General features: G+C 52.1%; 1 protein-coding gene across 8 annotated transcripts in view; it reads right to left on the reverse strand.

Moving 5' to 3' along the window:
- DTNB (dystrobrevin beta) overlaps window positions 1-22,292 on the reverse strand; it is a 139,942-nt gene that overhangs the window by 72,366 nt on the left and 45,284 nt on the right. For all 8 annotated transcript variants that reach the window (XM_066594403.1, XM_066594407.1, XM_066594406.1 and 5 more), the window contains exon 9: window positions 14,551-14,675. In XM_066594403.1, the coding sequence (XP_066450500.1) occupies window positions 14,551-14,675 (125 nt within the window). The remainder of the gene's footprint in view (window positions 1-14,550; window positions 14,676-22,292) is intronic.

Consider the following 22,292-nt stretch of genomic DNA (forward strand, 5'->3'; position numbering starts at 1 on the left):
GATTCAGGGACAACGGTAAGGACTTTACCCCTTCCTCCCTTTGAGTAAAACCATCTCCCAGTTTTTCCTTTCCCTATATAAGCCGGAACCAAGGTACGTGGAGTGAAGGGTCTTTTGGAAGGTCTGTTGGTCAGAAGCCCATGGCTTTTGTCCACTGCCTTTTCTAGAAAGCGATCAAAGTCTGGTCCAAAAATGCGTAGGCCCCGAAAGGGTAAGCTACACATCTTGTTTTTAGAGGCAACGTCCCCTGACCACTCTTTTACCGAAACTGCCCTTCTGGGTAAGGTTGCCATACAGGCCCCAAAGCGGACTGACTCCATGGAAGCATTCGCCAGGAATCCCGTGGCCATCTGAAGTAAAGCAATGACACTAGCAATTTCCTCTTTTGAGGTTTTTTGATCAATTAGTGAGGTAAGCTGATTCAGCCAGACCACCATGGAGCGTACTACTGAGGTGGCCACAATGTTGGCTTTCATGACCAAACTTGATGTGGACCAGGCCTTCTGCATGACCATATCCACCTTGTTGTCCATTGGATTCTTCAGGTGGGACAGGTCATCAAATGGTAACACCGATTTTTTGCCACCATGGAAATGGCTGTATCTATTTTGGGCGTTTCATCAAAGGTAGCGACGTCTTCCTCCGAAAATAAGAGCCGATCCCTAAAGTCCTTAGAGATCAATGGACTTTGACCAACACATTTCCACTCATTTAGAATAAGCTGTTTAAGTGTAGCGTTCACGGGAACATGGGTCTGCGTTATGAGGACCCGCAAACGTGTCCTCTTGTGCTGTGCGGGGTTGTTGTGGTGGAGAATATACATTTTTTCTCCCCCTGGCTGGAGTTCAGAGAGGGAGGATTGTACATCTCTTTACGGACGATCATCCGGATATCAGACATAAGAGGAAGTTTTATCTCCCTGCAGACTCTTTGCCGAACACGCCACACATAGCGGTTTAGTGTAGGAGGCGTCCAGTTTCCCAAGCACACTAGACACGTCTTACTCCTCCTCCTAGCCTCCGTTGGTTTTTGAGTTTCCCTGTCCTGAAACGACAAGGGAGAGCTCCGTTAGTAAAGGTAGTGTAGTGCAGGTGTTTGTAGGTTAGTCCACAGGACCACTTACAGTCTGGAGATTGTCTGGGTCCTCCACGGCCGACATCCTGCACTGTGGGCTCGGACTCCTTAGGAACTGATCCCCGCTTGTAGTAGCCGCCTGCAGCACTCTCCTAGTGCAGGGGCTTTTAATTTTTGAATTTGGCGCCAAGCCGCATCCCCCTCCCCCGCACGCTCCGTCCCACGCCCTGCCCCCTTGTGGAGAGTCTGACATCAGCCACTAGCACTGGGGAGCAGATGCAGCGGCCGCCGCCTGAATGACGGCTGAGGTGGTGCAGGAAAGTCCATCCTTAGACCCAGGCCCTTGCAGTCCCCGGGGAGCACCCAGGAGAGGTACTTCCCACTGGGGTAACCGGGGCTGCCACGACCAATGCCGCCTGAATCCAGCGGCATATGACAGCACCCGCTGGAGCTCTGCCACTGCTGTCCGGGAGGGACAGGAAAAGCACTGACGTTGGTGGAGGGGAGGTGTCTTTTATGCTCTGCCTCGTCCTGTCCCTGTCCTGTCGTTGCAGGGAAATCCCATTCTGAAGCTGAGCTTCCTCGATCCGCAATATCACACGTGCCCCGGGGATACGTCCTAAAAGGAGTCATCCCCCCACAGCGGGCAGCGCAGGGGTCACCCGCAGGAGATTAAGCCCTTCACCCAAAAGGGCATACAGATACATCATCCGGGCGCGGGATACACAGCGGGTGTCGGTTGTCTCATGGCTCACACCGATGGTGGATATCGATACTATAAATGCCACGGTTAATTCTGACAGCAGCGTTTAAATCCCCGATCAGTATTTGGGGTGAGGACGGCCCCGTCGCGATAAGATCGTGCGCTGCTCATGGCTGCTATGCATATCTATCAAAGCTTGACAGTGCCACATCCCAACAGACTGTCAGAACATGATATAATGCAGTACTAGGGTATTACATCATACTGCAGGAGGGATCAACCATCACAAGATCCCAGGAAGACTTTAAAACAAAAAAGTGAAAAATGTATTATTATTATTATTATAAGCGATAAAGGCTCCTAAGAGTTCCAGAGCCGGTGCTCATAATAACGACACAACCCCAAACCATCGCTCTGTATCGCTGCCTCCAAGAGATCCAGAGCCGGTGCTCATAATAACGACACAACCCCAAACCATCGCTCTGTATCGCTGCCTCCAAGAGTTCCAGAGGTTGTGCTCATAATAACGACACAACCCCAAACCATCGCTCTGTATCGCTGCCTCCAAGAGATCCAGAGCCGGTGCTCATAATAACGACACAACCCCAAACCATCGCTCTGTATCGCTGCCTCCAAGAGATCCAGAGCCGGTGCTCATAATTAAGCTACAACCCCCAAACCATCGCTCTGCATCGCTGCCTCCAAGAGATCCAGAGCCGATGCTCATAATAAAGACACAACCCCCAAATCATCGCTCTGTATCGCTGCCTCCAAGAGTTCCAGAGCCGGTGCTCATAATAAAGACAGAACCCCCAAACCATCGCTCTGCATCGCTGCCTCCAAGAGATCCAGAGCCGGTGCTCATAATAAAGACACAACCCCCAAATTATCGCTCTGTATCGCTGCCTCCAAGAGTTCCAGAGCCGGTGCTCATAATAAAGACAGAACCCCCAAACCATCGCTCTGCATCGCTGCCTCCAAGAGTTCTAGAGGTTGTACTCATAATAAAGACACAACCCCCAAACCATCGCTCTGTATCGCTGCCTCCAAGAGTTCCAGAGCCGGTGCTCATAATAAAGACAGAACCCCCAAACCATCGCTCTGTATCGCTGCCTCCAAGAGTTCTAGAGGGGTACTCATAATAAAGACACAACCCCCAAACCATCGCTCTGTATCGCTGCCTCCAAGAGTTCTAGAAGTTGTACTCATAATAAAGACAGAACCCCCAAACCATCGCTCTGTATCGCTGCCTCCAAGAGTTCCAGAGGGGTACTCATAATAAAGACACAACCCCCAAACCATCGCTCTGTATCGCTGCCTCCAAGAGTTCCAGAGCCGGTGCTCATAATAAAGACACAACCCCAAACCATCGCTCTGTATCGCTGCCTCCAAGAGTTCCAGAGGGGTACTCATAATAAAGACAGAACCCCCAAACCATCGCTCTGTATCGCTGCCTCCAAGAGATCCAGAGCCGGTGCTCATAATAAAGACACAACCCCCAAACCATCGCTCTGTATCGCTGCCTCCAAGAGTTCCAGAGCTGGTGCTCATAATAAAGACACAACCCCCAAACCATCGCTCTGTATCGCTGCCTCCAAGAGTTCTAGAGGTTGTACTCATAATAAAGACACAACCCCCAAACCATCGCTCTGTATCGCTGCCTCCAAGAGTTCTAGAAGTTGTACTCATAATAAAGACACAACCCCCAAACCATCGCTCTGTATCGCTGCCTCCAAGAGTTCTAGAGCCGGTGCTCATAATAAAGACACAACCCCCAAACCATCGCTCTGTATCGCTGCCTCCAAGAGTTCCAGAGGGGTACTCATAATAAAGACACAACCCCCAAACCATCGCTCTGTATCGCTGCCTCCAAGAGTTCCAGAGCCGGTGCTCATAATAAAGACACAACCCCCAAACCATCGCTCTGTATCGCTGCCTCCAAGAGATCTAGAGGTTGTACTCATAATAACGATACAACCCCCAAACCATCGCTCTGTATCGCTGCCTCCAAGAGATCCAGAGGGGTACTCATAATAACGACACAACCCCCAAACCATCGCTCTGCATCGCTGCCTCCAAGAGTTCCAGAGCCGGTGCTCATAATAAAGACACAACCCCCAAACCATCGCTCTGTATCGCTGCCTCCAAGAGTTCCAGAGGTTGTACTCATAATAAAGACACAACCCCCAAACCATCGCTCTGTATCGCTGCCTCCAAGAGTTCTAGAGGTTGTACTCATAATAAAGACACAACCCCCAAACCATCGCTCTGTATCGCTGCCTCCAAGAGTTCTAGAGGTTGTACTCATAATAAAGACACAACCCCCAAACCATCGCTCTGTATCGCTGCCTCCAAGAGTTCTAGAAGTTGTACTCATAATAAAGACAGAACCCCCAAACCATCGCTCTGTATCGCTGCCTCCAAGAGTTCCAGAGGGGTACTCATAATAAAGACACAACCCCCAAACCATCGCTCTGTATCGCTGCCTCCAAGAGTTCCAGAGCTGGTGCTCATAATAAAGACACAACCCCCAAACCATCGCTCTGTATCGCTGCCTCCAAGAGTTCCAGAGGGGTACTCATAATAAAGACACAACCCCCAAACCATCGCTCTGTATCGCTGCCTCCAAGAGTTCCAGAGCTGGTGCTCATAATAAAGACACAACCCCCAAACCATCGCTCTGTATCGCTGCCTCCAAGAGTTCTAGAGGTTGTACTCATAATAAAGACACAACCCCCAAACCATCGCTCTGTATCGCTGCCTCCAAGAGTTCTAGAAGTTGTACTCATAATAAAGACACAACCCCCAAACCATCGCTCTGTATCGCTGCCTCCAAGAGTTCCAGAGGGGTACTCATAATAAAGACACAACCCCCAAACCATCGCTCTGCATCGCTGCCTCCAAGAGTTCCAGAGGGGTACTCATAATAAAGACACAACCCCCAAACCATCGCTCTGCATCGCTGCCTCCAAGAGTTCCAGAGGTTGTGCTCATAATAAAGACACAACCCCCAAACCATCGCTCTGTATCGCTGCCTCCAAGAGATCCAGAGCCGGTGCTCATAATAAAGACAGAACCCCCAAACCATCGCTCTGTATCGCTGCCTCCAAGAGATCCAGAGCCGGTGCTCATAATAAAGACACAACCCCCAAACCATCGCTCTGTATCGCTGCCTCCAAGAGATCCAGAGCCGGTGCTCATAATAAAGACACAACCCCCAAACCATCGCTCTGTATCGCTGCCTCCAAAAGTTCCAGAGCTGGTGCTCATAATAAAGACACAACCCCCAAACCATCGCTCTGTATCGCTGCCTCCAAGAGTTCCAGAGGTTGTGCTCATAATAAAGACACAACCCCCAAACCATCGCTCTGTATCGCTGCCTCCAAGAGATCCAGAGCCGGTGCTCATAATAACGACACAACCCCAAACCATCGCTCTGTATCGCTGCCTCCAAGAGATCCAGAGCCGGTGCTCATAATAAAGACACAACCCCAAACCATCGCTCTGTATCGCTGCCTCCAAGAGTTCCAGAGGGGTACTCATAATAAAGACACAACCCCCAAACCATCGCTCTGTATCGCTGCCTCCAAGAGATCCAGAGCCGGTGCTCATAATAACGACACAACCCCAAACCATCGCTCTGTATCGCTGCCTCCAAGAGATCCAGAGCCGGTGCTCATAATTAAGCTACAACCCCCAAACCATCGCTCTGCATCGCTGCCTCCAAGAGATCCAGAGCCGGTGCTCATAATAAAGACACAACCCCCAAATCATCGCTCTGTATCGCTGCCTCCAAGAGATCCAGAGCCGGTGCTCATAATAAAGACACAACCCCCAAATCATCGCTCTGTATCGCTGCCTCCAAGAGTTCCAGAGCCGGTGCTCATAATAAAGACAGAACCCCCAAACCATCGCTCTGCATCGCTGCCTCCAAGAGATCCAGAGCCGGTGCTCATAATAAAGACACAACCCCCAAATCATCGCTCTGTATCGCTGCCTCCAAGAGTTCCAGAGCCGGTGCTCATAATAAAGACAGAACCCCCAAACCATCGCTCTGCATCGCTGCCTCCAAGAGTTCTAGAGGTTGTACTCATAATAAAGACACAACCCCCAAACCATCGCTCTGTATCGCTGCCTCCAAGAGTTCCAGAGCCGGTGCTCATAATAAAGACAGAACCCCCAAACCATCGCTCTGTATCGCTGCCTCCAAGAGTTCTAGAGGGGTACTCATAATAAAGACACAACCCCCAAACCATCGCTCTGTATCGCTGCCTCCAAGAGTTCTAGAGGTTGTACTCATAATAAAGACAGAACCCCCAAACCATCGCTCTGTATCGCTGCCTCCAAGAGTTCCAGAGGGGTACTCATAATAAAGACACAACCCCCAAACCATCGCTCTGTATCGCTGCCTCCAAGAGTTCCAGAGCCGGTGCTCATAATAAAGACACAACCCCCAAACCATCGCTCTGTATCGCTGCCTCCAAGAGTTCCAGAGGGGTACTCATAATAAAGACACAACCCCCAAACCATCGCTCTGTATCGCTGCCTCCAAGAGTTCCAGAGCTGGTGCTCATAATAAAGACACAACCCCCAAACCATCGCTCTGTATCGCTGCCTCCAAGAGTTCTAGAGGTTGTACTCATAATAAAGACACAACCCCCAAACCATCGCTCTGTATCGCTGCCTCCAAGAGTTCTAGAGCCGGTGCTCATAATAAAGACACAACCCCCAAACCATCGCTCTGCATCGCTGCCTCCAAGAGATCCAGAGGGGTACTCATAATAACGACACAACCCCCAAACCATCGCTCTGCATCGCTGCCTCCAAGAGTTCCAGAGCCGGTGCTCATAATAAAGACACAACCCCCAAACCATCGCTCTGTATCGCTGCCTCCAAGAGTTCCAGAGGTTGTACTCATAATAAAGACACAACCCCCAAACCATCGCTCTGTATCGCTGCCTCCAAGAGTTCTAGAGGTTGTACTCATAATAAAGACACAACCCCCAAACCATCGCTCTGCTTCGCTGCCTCCAAGAGTTCTAGAGCCGGTGCTCATAATAACAACACAACCCCCAAACCATCGCTCTGTATCGCTGCCTCCAAGAGATCCAGAGGGGTACTCATAATAAAGACACAACCCCCAAACCATCGCTCTGTATCGCTGCCTCCAAGAGTTCCAGAGCTGGTGCTCATAATAAAGACACAACCCCCAAACCATCGCTCTGTATCGCTGCCTCCAAGAGTTCTAGAGGTTGTACTCATAATAAAGACACAACCCCCAAACCATCGCTCTGTATCGCTGCCTCCAAGAGTTCTAGAGGTTGTACTCATAATAAAGACACAACCCCCAAACCATCGCTCTGCTTCGCTGCCTCCAAGAGTTCTAGAGCCGGTGCTCATAATAACAACACAACCCCCAAACCATCGCTCTGCATCGCTGCCTCCAAGAGTTCCAGAGCCGGTGCTCATAATAAAGACAGAACCCCCAAACCATCGCTCTGCATCGCTGCCTCCAAGAGTTCCAGAGCCGGTGCTCATAATAAAGACACAACCCCCAAACCATCGCTCTGTATCGCTGCCTCCAAGAGATCTAGAGGTTGTACTCATAATAACGATACAACCCCCAAACCATCGCTCTGTATCGCTGCCTCCAAGAGTTCCAGAGCCGGTGCTCATAATAAAGACACAACCCCCAAACCATCGCTCTGTATCGCTGCCTCCAAGAGTTCCAGAGGTTGTACTCATAATAAAGACACAACCCCCAAACCATCGCTCTGTATCGCTGCCTCCAAGAGTTCCAGAGGTTGTGCTCATAATAAAGACACAACCCCCAAACCATCGCTCTGTATCGCTGCCTCCAAGAGTTCTAGAGGGGTACTCATAATAAAGACACAACCCCCAAACCATCGCTCTGTATCGCTGCCTCCAAGAGTTCCAGAGGTTGTACTCATAATAAAGACACAACCCCCAAACCATCGCTCTGTATCGCTGCCTCCAAGAGTTCCAGAGGGGTACTCATAATAAAGACACAACCCCCAAACCATCGCTCTGTATCGCTGCCTCCAAGAGTTCCAGAGCTGGTGCTCATAATAAAGACACAACCCCCAAACCATCGCTCTGTATCGCTGCCTCCAAGAGTTCCAGAGGGGTACTCATAATAAAGACACAACCCCCAAACCATCGCTCTGTATCGCTGCCTCCAAGAGATCCAGAGGTTGTGCTCATAATAAAGACACAACCCCCAAACCATCGCTCTGTATCGCTGCCTCCAAGAGTTCCAGAGCTGGTGCTCATAATAAAGACACAACCCCCAAACCATCGCTCTGTATCGCTGCCTCCAAGAGATCCAGAGGGGTACTCATAATAAAGACACAACCCCCAAACCATCGCTCTGTATCGCTGCCTCCAAGAGTTCCAGAGGTTGTGCTCATAATAAAGACACAACCCCCAAACCATCGCTCTGTATCGCTGCCTCCAAGAGTTCTAGAGCCGGTGCTCATAATAAAGACACAACCCCCAAACCATCGCTCTGTATCGCTGCCTCCAAGAGTTCTAGAGCCGGTGCTCATAATAAAGACAGAACCCCCAAACCATCGCTCTGTATCGCTGCCTCCAAGAGTTCCAGAGGTTGTGCTCATAATAAAGACACAACCCCCAAACCATCGCTCTGTATCGCTGCCTCCAAGAGATCTAGAGGTTGTACTCATAATAACGATACAACCCCCAAACCATCGCTCTGTATCGCTGCCTCCAAGAGTTCCAGAGGGGTACTCATAATAACGATACAACCCCCAAACCATCGCTCTGTATCGCTGCCTCCAAGAGTTCCAGAGGTTGTGCTCATAATAAAGACACAACCCCCAAACCATCGCTCTGTATCGCTGCCTCCACAACCAAGATGATGCATTACGTATCCCACAGGGTGACCACCCGCAGAGGCCAGCACACAACACCAGAATTGTGCTTTTTTTGGTCACTCTGTCTCAAAGAAAAAAATGTAATAAAAAAAAAAACTGATCAAAAAAAGTCTTAATCTACCCCAAAATGGTTCCAACAGAAACCACAGGACGTCCCTCAAAATACACTATATAAATTTGGCATCACCGTTCTCGCAATGTGGAATAAAGTTATCCGGTCACCTTCGTGGGATACGGGAGCAGAAGATCCACCACCGGGCACAGCGCCCCACCCAGGCTCGTGAGGTTACTAACTGGACCCTACAGGCAACATGTGGTGATGAGTTATAGTACCAATTGCTTTGGGTTGATAATAGGGTTCGGGAGTGGCACGGAAGCCACGGACCCCAGTTGTCAACAAGGCGCTGTGCAGGCTGGTGGTGGCGCCATACTAGTGAGGGGTGTTCTCATTCTGCTGCTGTAGTCACTGGTCCACCTAAATGTGATTGATCTCAGTTACAGAAACCAAGTAATCTTGTAGATATGAGAACTTTTAATGGCCAACATAAATACACGATGTTACAGCGAGCTTTCCAACCTCTCAGGGCCTTCTTCAGGCAGACTGGAACAGATCCGTACAAATGTTAACATATGAAGAGGCACAGACATAGGGGACTAACCAATACCAGACAAGATGAGCAGAGTAGTACATACTTAATTAGTCCCCGGGTAAGGGATATGACAGTTTTAAGATCTCTAAATCGGTATTGAAGGGGGGGGGAGGGGGGGGGGGGGGGTCACAGGACTGTATGTTATCTCTTCTTCAGACCTGCAAATAAGGAAGTTGGAACAATACCTCTACAGCGCCACCTATTGGATGGCAGTATTCCTTCAAATTAGTACAAGAGATTTTACCGAATTCTCCACTGATGGAAGAACCCCGCTCCGAGGTTCATTCCATTCTTGAGGGAATCAAACATGGCCATAAATTTGTACTCCCAAATTCTTCTGTGACGCTGCGACTTAAAGTTGCCCTTCAGTATGATAACTCTCATCTGCTCCAAGTTGTGTCTGTGACTAGAACAACGCTCGGACGCAGGCAATTCTGTCTTTCTCTCTTTAATCGTGTGGCGATGAGATCTCATCCTCGCTCTCAGTTTTTGTCCTGTTTCTCCAATATAAAGCCCCCCAACAGGGCATTTACTGCCCCGGATCAGATGAACAACATCAGACGTGGAACCTGTGAAGGTCCCAAGGATCTTATAGTCCTGCTGTGTGTTGGGGATCCGTATCCTGTCCGCAGTCAGTACATGTCAGCAGGTCTTACAGTCCTTACACTACAGGGATAAGGTCCTTTTTGTGTGTCGGAGGACAATGCACTCCTGATTATAAAGCTCCTCAGACTTGGCGGTTACCTGTAACACAGAAGCCCAGGGTCCGGGAATATGGTGGTCAGACGGTCATCGTTGTGTAGGTATGGTGGAGGTTCTTTGCAGTCTTCCTTAGTACCTCTAGCTGTAAGTTGGTCCACCTAAACATGTCACTGACTGATTCCCACTACGTTTCACTCCTTGGTGCCCATTTACAGCCCCTCATGGACTTCATGCCCCCCACAATGATGGGATATTCCAGCAGAATAATGCCCTGTGCCAGCGTGCCCAAATAGGACAGAACTGGTTGGAGGAGCATTCTGGAGCGTTCCTATGACTGGGCGGCTGCACCATCACCCAATGTTAGCCTAATGTAGCATTTACGGGATGTGATGAGAGGGCCATTCACAACCAAAATCCTGCACCTACAAATAAGGATCTGCGGGGGCATCCAGACGGCTCGTCATCCTACCAGATGTCCACTTATGGAACCGACGCCATTATGACTAGAGGGGGCCCTACACCGTATTAGTTCCTGTCCCATGACCTCTGGCATGTCTGTGTACTATTTGCAACCAAGAAATTGTGAACATTAACAGGGTGAATAGGTACATACGGGGCCCCCTACTGGAAGGATAATGTAAGGGGACTTAGGTAGGGCAGAAGCCTGTCGTTCTACTTCAATGCGACACCATGAACTCCAATCCCGTCCCTATACACAGCTCAAAGACAACAAACCCCGTCATCCTGATGGTGCAGGTTATAACACATTGCTGGTCATTTTAGTGCTTTACTCTATGTTGAGCCCCCTCAGAGCTGGTGGTTGCATGCTAGTCAGTAGTGTCTCTCTACTCCCCTGAAGACGGGCCGGACACCTGCCGTGCCATCCCCTGAAGACGGGCCGGACACCAGCCGTGCCATCCCCTGAAGACGGGCCGGACACCAGCCGTGCCATCCCCTGAAGACGGGCCGGACACCAGCCGTGCCATCCCCTGAAGACGGGCCGGACACCAGCCGTGCCATCCCCTCAAGACGGGCCGGACACCAGCCGTGCCATCCCCTCAAGACGGGCCGGACACCAGCCGTGCCATCCCCTCAAGACGGGCCGGACACCAGCCGTGCCATCCCCTCAAGACGGGCCGGACACCAGCCGTGCCATCCCCTCAAGACGGGCCGGACACCAGCCGTGCCATCCCCTCAAGACGGGCCGGACACCAGCCGTGCCATCCCCTCAAGACGGGCCGGACACCAGCCGTGCCATCCCCTCAAGACGGGCCGGACACCAGCCGTGCCATCCCCTCAAGACGGGCCGGACACCAGCCGTGCCATCCCCTCAAGACGGGCCGGACACCAGCCGTGCCATCCCCTCAAGACGGGCCGGACACCAGCCGTGCCATCCCCTCAAGACGGGCCGGACACCAGCCGTGCCATCCCCTCAAGACGGGCCGGACACCAGCCGTGCCATCCCCTCAAGACGGGCCGGACACCAGCCGTGCCATCCCCTCAAGACGGGCCGGACACCAGCCGTGCCATCCCCTCAAGACGGGCCGGACACCAGCCGTGCCATCCCCTCAAGACGGGCCGGACGCCAGCCGTGCCATCCCCTCAAGACGGGCCGGACGCCAGCCGTGCCATCCCCTCAAGACGGGCCGGACGCCAGCCGTGCCATCCCCTCAAGACGGGCCGGACGCCAGCCGTGCCATCCCCTCAAGACGGGCCGGACGCCAGCCGTGCCATCCCCTCAAGACGGGCCGGACGCCAGCCGTGCCATCCCCTCAAGACGGGCCGGACACCAGCCGTGCCATCCCGAAGACGGGCCGGACACCAGCCGTGCCTCCCCGAAGACGGGCCGGACACCAGCTGTGCCTCCCCTGAAGACGGGCTGGACACCAGCTGTGCCTCCCCTGAAGACGGGCTGGACACCAACTGTGCCTCCCCTGAAGACGGGCGCCTCCCCTGAAGACGGGCTGGACACCAGCTGTGCCTCCCCTGAAGACGGGCTGGACACCAGCTGTGCCTCCCCTGAAGACGGGCTGGACACCAGCTCTGCCTCCCTTGAAGACGGGCTGGACACCAGCTCTGCCTCCCCTGAAGACGGGCTGGACACCAGCTCTGCCTCCCCTGAAGACGGGCTGGACACCAGCTGTGCCTCCCCTGAAGACGGGCTGGACACCAGCTGTGCCTCCCCTGAAGACGGGCTGGACACCAGCTGTGCCTCCCCTGAAGACGGGCTGGACACCAGCTGTGCCTCCCCTCCCTGCATTCTGGGGTGCGTGCATTGTGTAGTGTGTGGTGCGGTGACCACACAGGTGCAGGCGACCTGCAGGTTTCTTCCTATCCCTGTGCAGGTGTGGCCCGCAGACGTCTGATGTCCTATGTGTGTGTCAGATGAGTGATGCACTGTTCCCTATGTCAGCACGGTGGCTGACTCTCTATTCCCCTGGTGTGAGGACACTTGGACTAGCTACGGTTTACCATATGTATGTATGTATGTATGTATGTATGTGAGCTTTGGGTGAGAATCCCGTTATATGTTGTATGCACAACCATGTACGTTGGTGTGAACAGTGAAGTGAAGTGGCCAGACGTGCTGTATGTGCAGTCCTGTTCGGTGTTCAGTGTGTGTGAACAGTGTTGTGTTCCGTGTGTGTTTTGTACATCTCTCCAGGTTCCTAATCAGGGATAGCTAGGTCCCATATGAGGACAGTGGAGCCGACCTAATCAGGAAGATGACCCTGCTTTTAGGTAGGGGTTCCCCACTTTCCCAGGTTAGTAAGGGACAGTGGTCCTTCCATCATTGCCTGGAGAGGTGCAATTCGTCTATGCAACACTAGGTGAGTGATTGCGGTTTTAAATAGGACATACTTGCGCCCGTTCTGAGGAGTGGCCCTTTAGTGCGCCGAGCGGACGTAACACCCACTAGACATAAAGCAGACACTGCCCCCTACGGATCCAGCAGTGCGGAGCGTCCTCAGATGATGAGTGATGTCTGTAGAAGCAGGAGGAGAGGAAGTAATCTATATAGTGATGTGATAATTGCTCATTAGCAGACGAACCACAGATGTTCTGAGCGATGACATTCATCATAACACAGGTGCATAATGTGATTACTGTTTATTATAAGGCGCCCCCCCCCGGACATTATACCTGCGCTACTCAGGCCAAAACAAGAGGACACTCTTTGTTTACTCCCAAAAATTCCCATCTCTTAGATACGGCTAAGACATCCAGTCAAGAGGGGGCCACGGGACCACCGAGCAAATAACCAAACACAGTCCTCCACGCGCAGCGAGCCCTCAGCTTCACGTCCAGCGTTACAAAGCTTCTGATATGTATCCTGTCCTGATCCCGAGTTGCATCCTGTATTATACTCCAGAGCTGCACTCACTATTATGCTGGTGGAGTCACTGTGTACATACATTACTTATCCTGTACCGATCCTGAGTTACATCCTGTATTATACTCCAGAGCTGCACTCAGTATTCTGCTGGTGGAGTCACTGTGTACATACATTACTTATCCTGTACTGCTCCTGAGTTACATCATGTATTATACTCCAGAGCTGCACTCACTATTATGCTGGTGGAGTCACTGTGTACATACATTACTTATCCTGTACTGATCCTGAGTTACATCCTGTATTATACCCCAGAGCTGCACTCACTAGTCTGCTGGTGGAGTCACTGTGTACATACATTACTTATCCTGTACCGATCCTGAGTTACATCCTGTATTATACTCCAGAGCTGCACTCACTATTCTGCTGGTGGAGTCACTGTGTACATACATTACTTATCCTGTACTGATCCTGAGTTACATCCTGTATTATACCCCAGAGCTGCACTCACTAGTCTGCTGGTGGAGTCACTGTGTACATACATTACTTATCCTGTACCGATCCTGAGTTACATCCTGTATTATACTCCAGAGCTGCACTCACTATTCTGCTGGTGGAGTCACTGTGTACATACATTACTTATCCTGTACTGATCCTGAGTTACATCCTGTATTATACTCCAGAGCTGCACTCACTATTCTGCTGGTGGAGTCACTGTGTACATACATTACTTATCCTGTACTGCTCCTGAGTTACATTCTGTATTATACTCCAGAGCTGCACTCACTATTCTGCTGGTGGAGTCACAGTGTACATACATTACTTACCCTGTATTATACTCCAGAGCTGCACTCACTATTCTGCTGGTGGAGTCACTGTGTACATACATTACTTATCCTGTACTGACCCTGAGTTACATCCTATATTATACTCCAGAGCTGCACTCACTATTCTGCTGGTGGAGTCACTGTGTACATACATTACTTATCCTGTACTGACCCTGAGTTACATCCTATATTATACTCCAGAGCTGCACTCACTGTTCTGCTGGTGGAGTCACTGTGTACATACATTACTTATCCTGTATTATCCTACAGAGCTGCGCTCACAGTTCTGCAGGTGCAGTGTAAATCGGCATGGCCCCCAGCACACCACCCATCTTGTACTCACACTATATGGGACAGGTCCAGCGGTTTCTCGGGGTGCTCGGGGAATACTGGATGTGGGGGTTCTCTGCTGGGGACGCAGCCAAGAGATTTACTGATCGCGTGACTTAACTTCTTTGCCGGCGACTTCTGGAGAGAAAAAGAAAAAACAGAGACAGACGTCACCCAGCAGCCGCCATATGCAGAGCGCCTGAACCACCTGCCGCTACCTGCGCCACGACCGCAACACAGTGCCAGGACAACAAGTGCTGCAGGCTCGACGCCACAGCCTGCCGCAGAGAGGGCAGCCAACCACTGGCAGGTGAAGACTACACCGATGAGGGACGTTCAGGCAGACAAAGAGAGGTGACGCTGGTGTCACGGTCAGGCGGTATGATGAGGACGGTGTGCAGCGACTACTCACTGTGTAAACACTAGGCGTACAAAGAAACAATGGCGGAATGCTCTGCAGCGGCGCTAGAGGGAGAACAATGTGCAGCAGGCCTCCTATGACGGCTGTCCCTGACCCCCGAGGACACACTATAGTCACATGACGCGCTCACATACGGAGGTGGATTATACTAGAACATGACGTCCTGTAGTGTGGAGACAGTCAGCACCGGCGAGTACAATATCATCGGCTACCACTGGGGGCATAACAGGTACATCACACGGTGTATGCATGCGACAGCGGGAGCGCAACGTCCTCAGCATGTCATAGAGTTACATAACATGCTGCTGCCTGCACCCTCCACTAGGGGGAGCTCACTGTATACAGATATATACAGCCACCACTAGGGGGAGCTCACTACATACAGATATATACAGCCACCACTAGGAGGAGCTCACTACATACAGATATATACAGCCATCACCAGGTAGAGCACACAACATACAGATATATACAGCCACCACTAGGGGGACCTCACTACATCCAGATATATACAGCCACCACTAGAAGGAGCTCACAAAATACAGACATATACAGCCACCACTAGGGGGAGCTCACTACATACAGATATATACAGCCACCACTAGGGGGAGCTCACTACATACAGATATATACAGCCACCACTAAGGGGAGCTCACTACATACAGATATATACAGCCACCAGTAGGGGGAGCTCACTACATACAGATATATACAGCCACCAGTAGGGGGAGCTCACTACATACAGATCTATACAGCCACCACTAAGAGGAGCTCATAACATACAGATATATACAGCCACCACTAGGGGGAGCTCACTACATACAGATATATACAGCCACCACTAGGGGGCGCTCACTACATACAGATATATACAGCCACCAATAGGGAGAGCTCACTACATACAGATATATACAGCCACCAATAGGGAGAGCTCACTACATACAGATATATACAGCCACCAATAGGGAGAGCTCACTACATACAGATAAATACAGCCACCACTAGGAGGAGCTCACTACATACAGATATATACAGCCACCACTAGGAGGAGCTCACTACATACAGATGTATACAGCCACCACTAGGTGGAGCTCACTACATACAGATATATACAGCCACCACTAGGAGGAGCTCACTACATACAGATGTATACAGCCACCACTAGGAGCTCATTACATACAGATATATACAGCCACCACTAGGGGGCGCTCACTACATACAGATATATACAGCCACCACTACGGGAAGCTCACTACATAGATATATACAGCCACCACTAGAGGGAGGTCACTATATACAGCCACCACTAGGGGGAGCTCACTACATACAGATATATGCAGCCACCACTAGGGGGAGCTCATTACATACAGATATATACAGCCACCACTAGGAGAAGCTCACTACATACAGATATATACAGCCTCCACTAAGAGGAGCTCACTACATACAGATATATACAGCCACCACTAGGGAGAGCTCACTACATACAGATATATGCAGCCACCACTAAGGGGAGCTCATTACATACAGATATTACCTCGCTGAAGAGGTGCGTTTTTAGAGCACGCCTGAAGCTTTGTGTGTTAGTAATTGCCTGGATAGTTTTTGGTAGCGCGTTCCAGAGGACTGGTGCTGCTCTGGAGAAGTCATAGAGGCTCAGGTTAAAGGGGGACTTAATCTAATTTCGTTAGCAGAGTGGAGGGCCCGGGCTAGGTGATGGATTGAGATTAGGGATACAATGTAGGGCGGCGCTGTGGAAGAGGGGTACAATGTAGGGCGCTGCAGTGCTGTGGATGAGGGATACAATGTAGGGCGCTGCAGTGCTGTGGATGAGGGGTACAATGTAGGGCGGTGCATTGCTGTGGATGAGGGGTACAATGTAGGGCGGTGCATTGCTGTGGACGAGGGGTACAATGTAGGGCGGTGCATTGCTGTGGACAAGGGATACAATGTAGGGCGGAACTGTGGATGAGGGATACAATGTAGGGCGGCGCGGTGCTGTGGATGAGGGATACAATGTAGGGCGGCGCGGTGCTGTGGATGAGGGATACAATGTAGGGCGGCGCGGTGCTGTGGATGAGGATTACAATGTAGGGCGGCGTGGTGCTGTGGATGAGGAATACAATGTAGGGCGGCACTGCGCTGTGGATGAGGGATACAATGTAGGGCGGCACTGCGCTGTGGATGAGGGATACAATGTAGGGCGGCACTGCGCTGTGGATGAGGGATACAATGTAGGGCGGCACTGCGCTGTGGATGAGGGATACAATGTAGGGCGGCACTGCGCTGTGGATGAGGGATACAATGTAGGGCGGCACTGCGCTGTGGATGAGGGATACAATGTAGGGCGGCACTGCGCTGTGGATGAGGGATACAATGTAGGGCGGCACTGCGCTGTGGATGAGGGATACAATGTAGGGCGGCACTGCGCTGTGGATGAGGGATACAATGTAGGGCGGCACTGCGCTGTGGATGAGGGATACAATGTAGGGCGGCACTGCGCTGTGGATGAGGGATACAATGTAGGGCGGCACTGCGCTGTGGATGAGGGATACAATGTAGGGCGGCACTGCGCTGTGGATGAGGGATACAATGTAGGGCAGCCCGATGCTGTGGATGAGGGATACAATGTAGGGCGGCGTGGTGCTGTGAAAAAGGGATACAATGTAGGGCGGCGTGGTGCTGTGGATGAAGGATACAATGTAGGGCGGCACTGTGGATGAGGGATACAATGTAGGGTTACAATGAGGGGTACAATATAGGTTGGCGCTGCGCTGTGGATGAGGGATACAATGTAGGGCGGTGCATTGCTTTGGATGAGGGGTACAATATAGGGGAGCGCGGTGCCGTGGATGAGGGGTACAATGTAGGGTTACAATGAGGAGTACAATATAGGTTGGTGCTGCGCTGTGGATGAGCGACACAATGTAAGGCGGTGCATTGCTGTGGATGAGGGGTACAATATAGGGCGGCGCGGTGCTGTGGATGAGGAATACAATGTAGGGCAGGGAGGTACTAGGGATAAGCGATACAATGTAGGGTGGCGCAGTGCTGTGAATGACGGATATAATGTAGGGCGGCGCGGTGCTGTGGATGAGGGATACAATGTAGGGCGCCGCGGTGCTGTGGAGGAGGGGTACAAAGTAGGGCGGCGCGATGCTGTGGAGGAAGGGTACAAAGTAGGGCGGCGTGATGCTGTGGAGGAAGGGTACAAAGTAGGGCGGCGCGATGCTGTGGATGAGGGATACAATGTAGGGCGGCATGGTGCTGTGGATGAGGGATACAATGTAGGGTGGCACAGCGCTGTGGATGAGGGATACAATGTAGGGCGGCACTGCGCTGTGGATGAGGGATACAATGTAGGGCGGCGTGGTGCTGTGGATGAGGGATACAATGTAGGGGGCGCTGCGCTGTGGATGAGGGATACAATGTAGGGCGGCGTGGTGCTGTGGATGAGGGATACAATGTAGGGTGGCGTGTTGCTGTGGATGAGGGTTACAATGTAGGGCGGCACTGTGGATGAGGGATACAATGTAGGGCGACACGGTGCTGTGGATGAGGGATACAATGTAGGGCGGCGCGGTGCTGTGGATGAGGGATACAATGTAGGGCGACGTGGTGCTGTGGATGAGGGATACAATGTAGGGTGGCGCGGTGCTGTGGATGAGGGATACAATGTAGGGAGGCGCGGTGCAGTGAAAAAGGGATACAATGTAGGGCGGCGTGGTGCTGTGGATGAAGGATACAATGTAGGGCGGCACTGTGGATGAGGGATACAATGTAGGGCGGTGCATTGCTGTGGATGAGGGGTACAATATAGGGGAGCGCGGTGCTGTGGATGAGGGGTACAATGTAGGGTTACAATGAGGGGTACAATATAGGTTGGCGCTGCGCTGTGCATGAGGGATACAATGTAGGGCGGTGCATTGCTGTGGATGAGGGGTACAATATAGGGCAGCGCGGTGCTGTGGATGAGGGGTACAATGTAGGGGGCGCTGCGCTGTGGATGAGGGATACAATGTAGGGCAGCGTGGTGCTGTGGATGAGGGATACAATGTAGGGGGCGCTGCGCTGTGGATGAGGGATACAATGTAGGGGGCGCTGCGCTGTGGATGAGGGTTATAATGTAGGGCGGTGCTGTGGATGACGGTTACAATGTAGGTTGCGCTGCGGTGTAGATGAGGGATACAATGTAGGGCAGTGCGGTGCTGTGGATGAGGGTTACAATGTAGGGCGGCGCGGTGCTGTGGATGAGGGTTACAATGTAGGGCAGCGCGGTGCTGTGGATGAGGGGTACAATGTAGGGGGGAGCTGCGCTGTGGATGAGGGATACAATGTAGGGTGGCGCTGCGCTGTGGATGAGGGATACAATGTAGGGCGGCGCGGTGCTGTGGATGAGGGGTACAATGTAGGGGGGAGCTGCGCTGTGGATGAGGGATACAATGTAGGGCAGCGCGGTGCTGTGGATCAGGGATACAATGTAGGGCGGTGCGGTGCTGTGGATGAGGGGTACAATGTAGGGGGGCGCTGCGCTGTGGATGAGGGATACAATGTAGGGTGGCGCGGTGCTGTGGATGAGGGGTACAATGTAGGGGGGCGCTGCGCTGTGGATGAGGGATACAATGTAGGGTGGCGCGGTGCTGTGGATGAGGGTTACAATGTAGGGCGGCGTGGTGCTGTGGATGAGGGTTACAATGTAGGGCAGCGCGGTGCTGTGGATGAGGGGTACAATGTAGGGGGGCGCTGCGCTGTGGATGAGGGATACAATGTAGGGTGGCGCGGTGCTGTGGATGAGGGTTACAATGTAGGTTGCGCTGCGGTGTAGATGAGGGATACAATTTAGGGTGGCGCTGCGCTGTGGATGAGGGTTACAATGTAGGGTGGCGCAGTGCTGTGGATGAGGGATACAATGTAGGGCGGTGCGGTGCTGTGGATGAGGGGTACAATGTAGGTTGCACTGCGCTGTGGATGAGGGATACAATGTAGGGCGGCGCAGTGCTGTGGATGAGGGTTACAATGTAGGGCGGCGCGGTGCTGTGGATGAGGGATACAATGTAGGGCGGCACTGCGCTGTGGATGAGGGATACAATGTAGGGCGGTGCTGTGGATGAGGGTTACAATGTGGGGCGGCGCGGTGCTGTGGATGAGGGATACAATGTAGGGCGGCACTGCGCTGTGGATGAGGGATACAATGTAGGGCGGCGCGGTGCTGTGGATGAGGGTTACAATGTAGGGTGGCACTGCGCTGTGGATGAGGGACACAATGTAGGACGGCGCGGTGCTGTGGATGATTGATACAATGTAGGGTGGCGCTGCGCTGTGGATGAGGGTTACAATGTAGGGGGGTGCTGCGCTGTGGATGAGCGATACAATGTAGGGTGGCGCTGCGCTGTGGATGAGGGTTACAATGTAGGGTGGCGCAGTGCTGTGGATGAGGGATACAATGTAGGGCGGTGCGGTGCTGTGGATGAGGGGTACAATGTAGGTTGCACTGCGCTGTGGATGAGGGATACAATGTAGGGCGGCGCAGTGCTGTGGATGAGGGTTACAATGTAGGGCGGCGCGGTGCTGTGGATGAGGGATACAATGTAGGGCGGCACTGCGCTGTGGATGAGGGATACAATGTAGGGCGGCGCGGTGCTGTGGATGAGGGTTACAATGTAGGGTGGCACTGCGCTGTGGATGAGGGACACAATGTAGGACGGCGCGGTGCTGTGGATGATTGATACAATGTAGGGTGGCGCTGCGCTGTGGATGAGGGTTACAATGTAGGGGGGTGCTGCGCTGTGGATGAGCGATACAATGTAGGGCGGCGCTGCACTGTGGATGAGGGATACAATGTAGGGGGGCGCGGTGCTGTGGATGAGGGGTACAATGTAGGGGGGTGCTGCGCTGTGGATGAGCGATACAATATAGGGGGCGCTGCACTGTGGAGGGCTTTATGGATGAAGGTAGTTTAAATTGAATTCTGTATGTAACGGGCAGCCAGTGCAGTGACCGGCACAGGGCAGAGGCGTCCGAGTAGCGGCTGGACAGGGAGATGAGCCTGGCTGCCGCATTCAGGATGGATTGGAGAGGGTAGAGTCTGGTGCAGGGGAGGCCGATCAGCAACGAGTTGCAATAATCGAGCCGGGAGTGGATGAGGGTAACAGTGAGCGTTTTTAGCGTGTCCACAGTGAGAAAAGAGCGGATTCTTGCGATGTTCTTGAGGTGCAGCTGACATGTTCGGGCCAGAGATTGGATGTAGGGGGTAAAAGAGAGATCAGAATCAAATATGACCCCAAGGCAGCGGGCATGCTGGGAGTTATGGTGCCACACACTGAGATGGAGATGTCAGGATGAGAAACCCTCTACATACAGATATACTGGATTATAATTCACACCTCAGCTGCTGCAGAACCTCATAATACCGTCCTCAAATGTTGCAAAACCTCTATTTGACATGAATGATTGTGGCATTTCAAATCCATCAGCGATGGGGCAGGCGGTTCCTGTCACTAGTCACCACAGTGATGTCACTTAATGCAGTGATGTCATGTGCTCTTATAACTTATTATGGGGAACTCATTACCCCAAATATCACCCCAATTACCCCGGAATCCCTTGCAAACTCCTTTATACTGATCCCCATAGAGACTGCAGTGTAATGTGTGCACTGCTGCCCCCTGCTGGGAAGTCTCATCACATACAAACCACTGACAGTGGAGAACACATATTATCCGGCTACTGGGACAAAGTATATGCTGTATACAGTATTATAGCATCCATTATGTGTGCATATAGAAAGTATAATTCTACACATAACTGTATGTGCTGACCCCCCCTTTTTTCTCTTTCTATACACATAACTGTATGTATACACAAACACATATATACATACATACACATATATACATACACATACACTCCTTGTCACAACCCCCCCGCCTCCAGAAGAAGTTGTCGTTTTACTGCAGAACTTCTCAATCAGATATACAAATGATGAGAGTTGTGTCGTGAATTGTCCCCCACCGCCTATTCTGACCAGACTGTTAGGGGGTGTTGGGACCAGTGGGTGGGGGCACACAGGGCGACTGGGCTCAGGATGCCCCCTACAGACCACCAGTAGAGAGGAGCATCTGGCCAGACTGTTAGGGGGTGTTGGGACCAGTGGATGGGGCACACAAGGTGACCGGGCTCGGACCCCCCGACAGACCACCAGTAGAGAGGAGCATCTGACCAGACTGTTAGGGGGTGTTGGGACCAGTGGATGGGGCACACAAGGTGATCAGCGTCGGATCGTCCAACAGGTACCAGCAGCTCGAAGTGTTTCGTTGTCTGACATCCAGAATCAG

This window comes from Eleutherodactylus coqui, chromosome 1 (genome assembly GCF_035609145.1).
Source record: "Eleutherodactylus coqui strain aEleCoq1 chromosome 1, aEleCoq1.hap1, whole genome shotgun sequence".
Classification (NCBI taxonomy): Eukaryota; Metazoa; Chordata; class Amphibia; order Anura; family Eleutherodactylidae; genus Eleutherodactylus; species Eleutherodactylus coqui.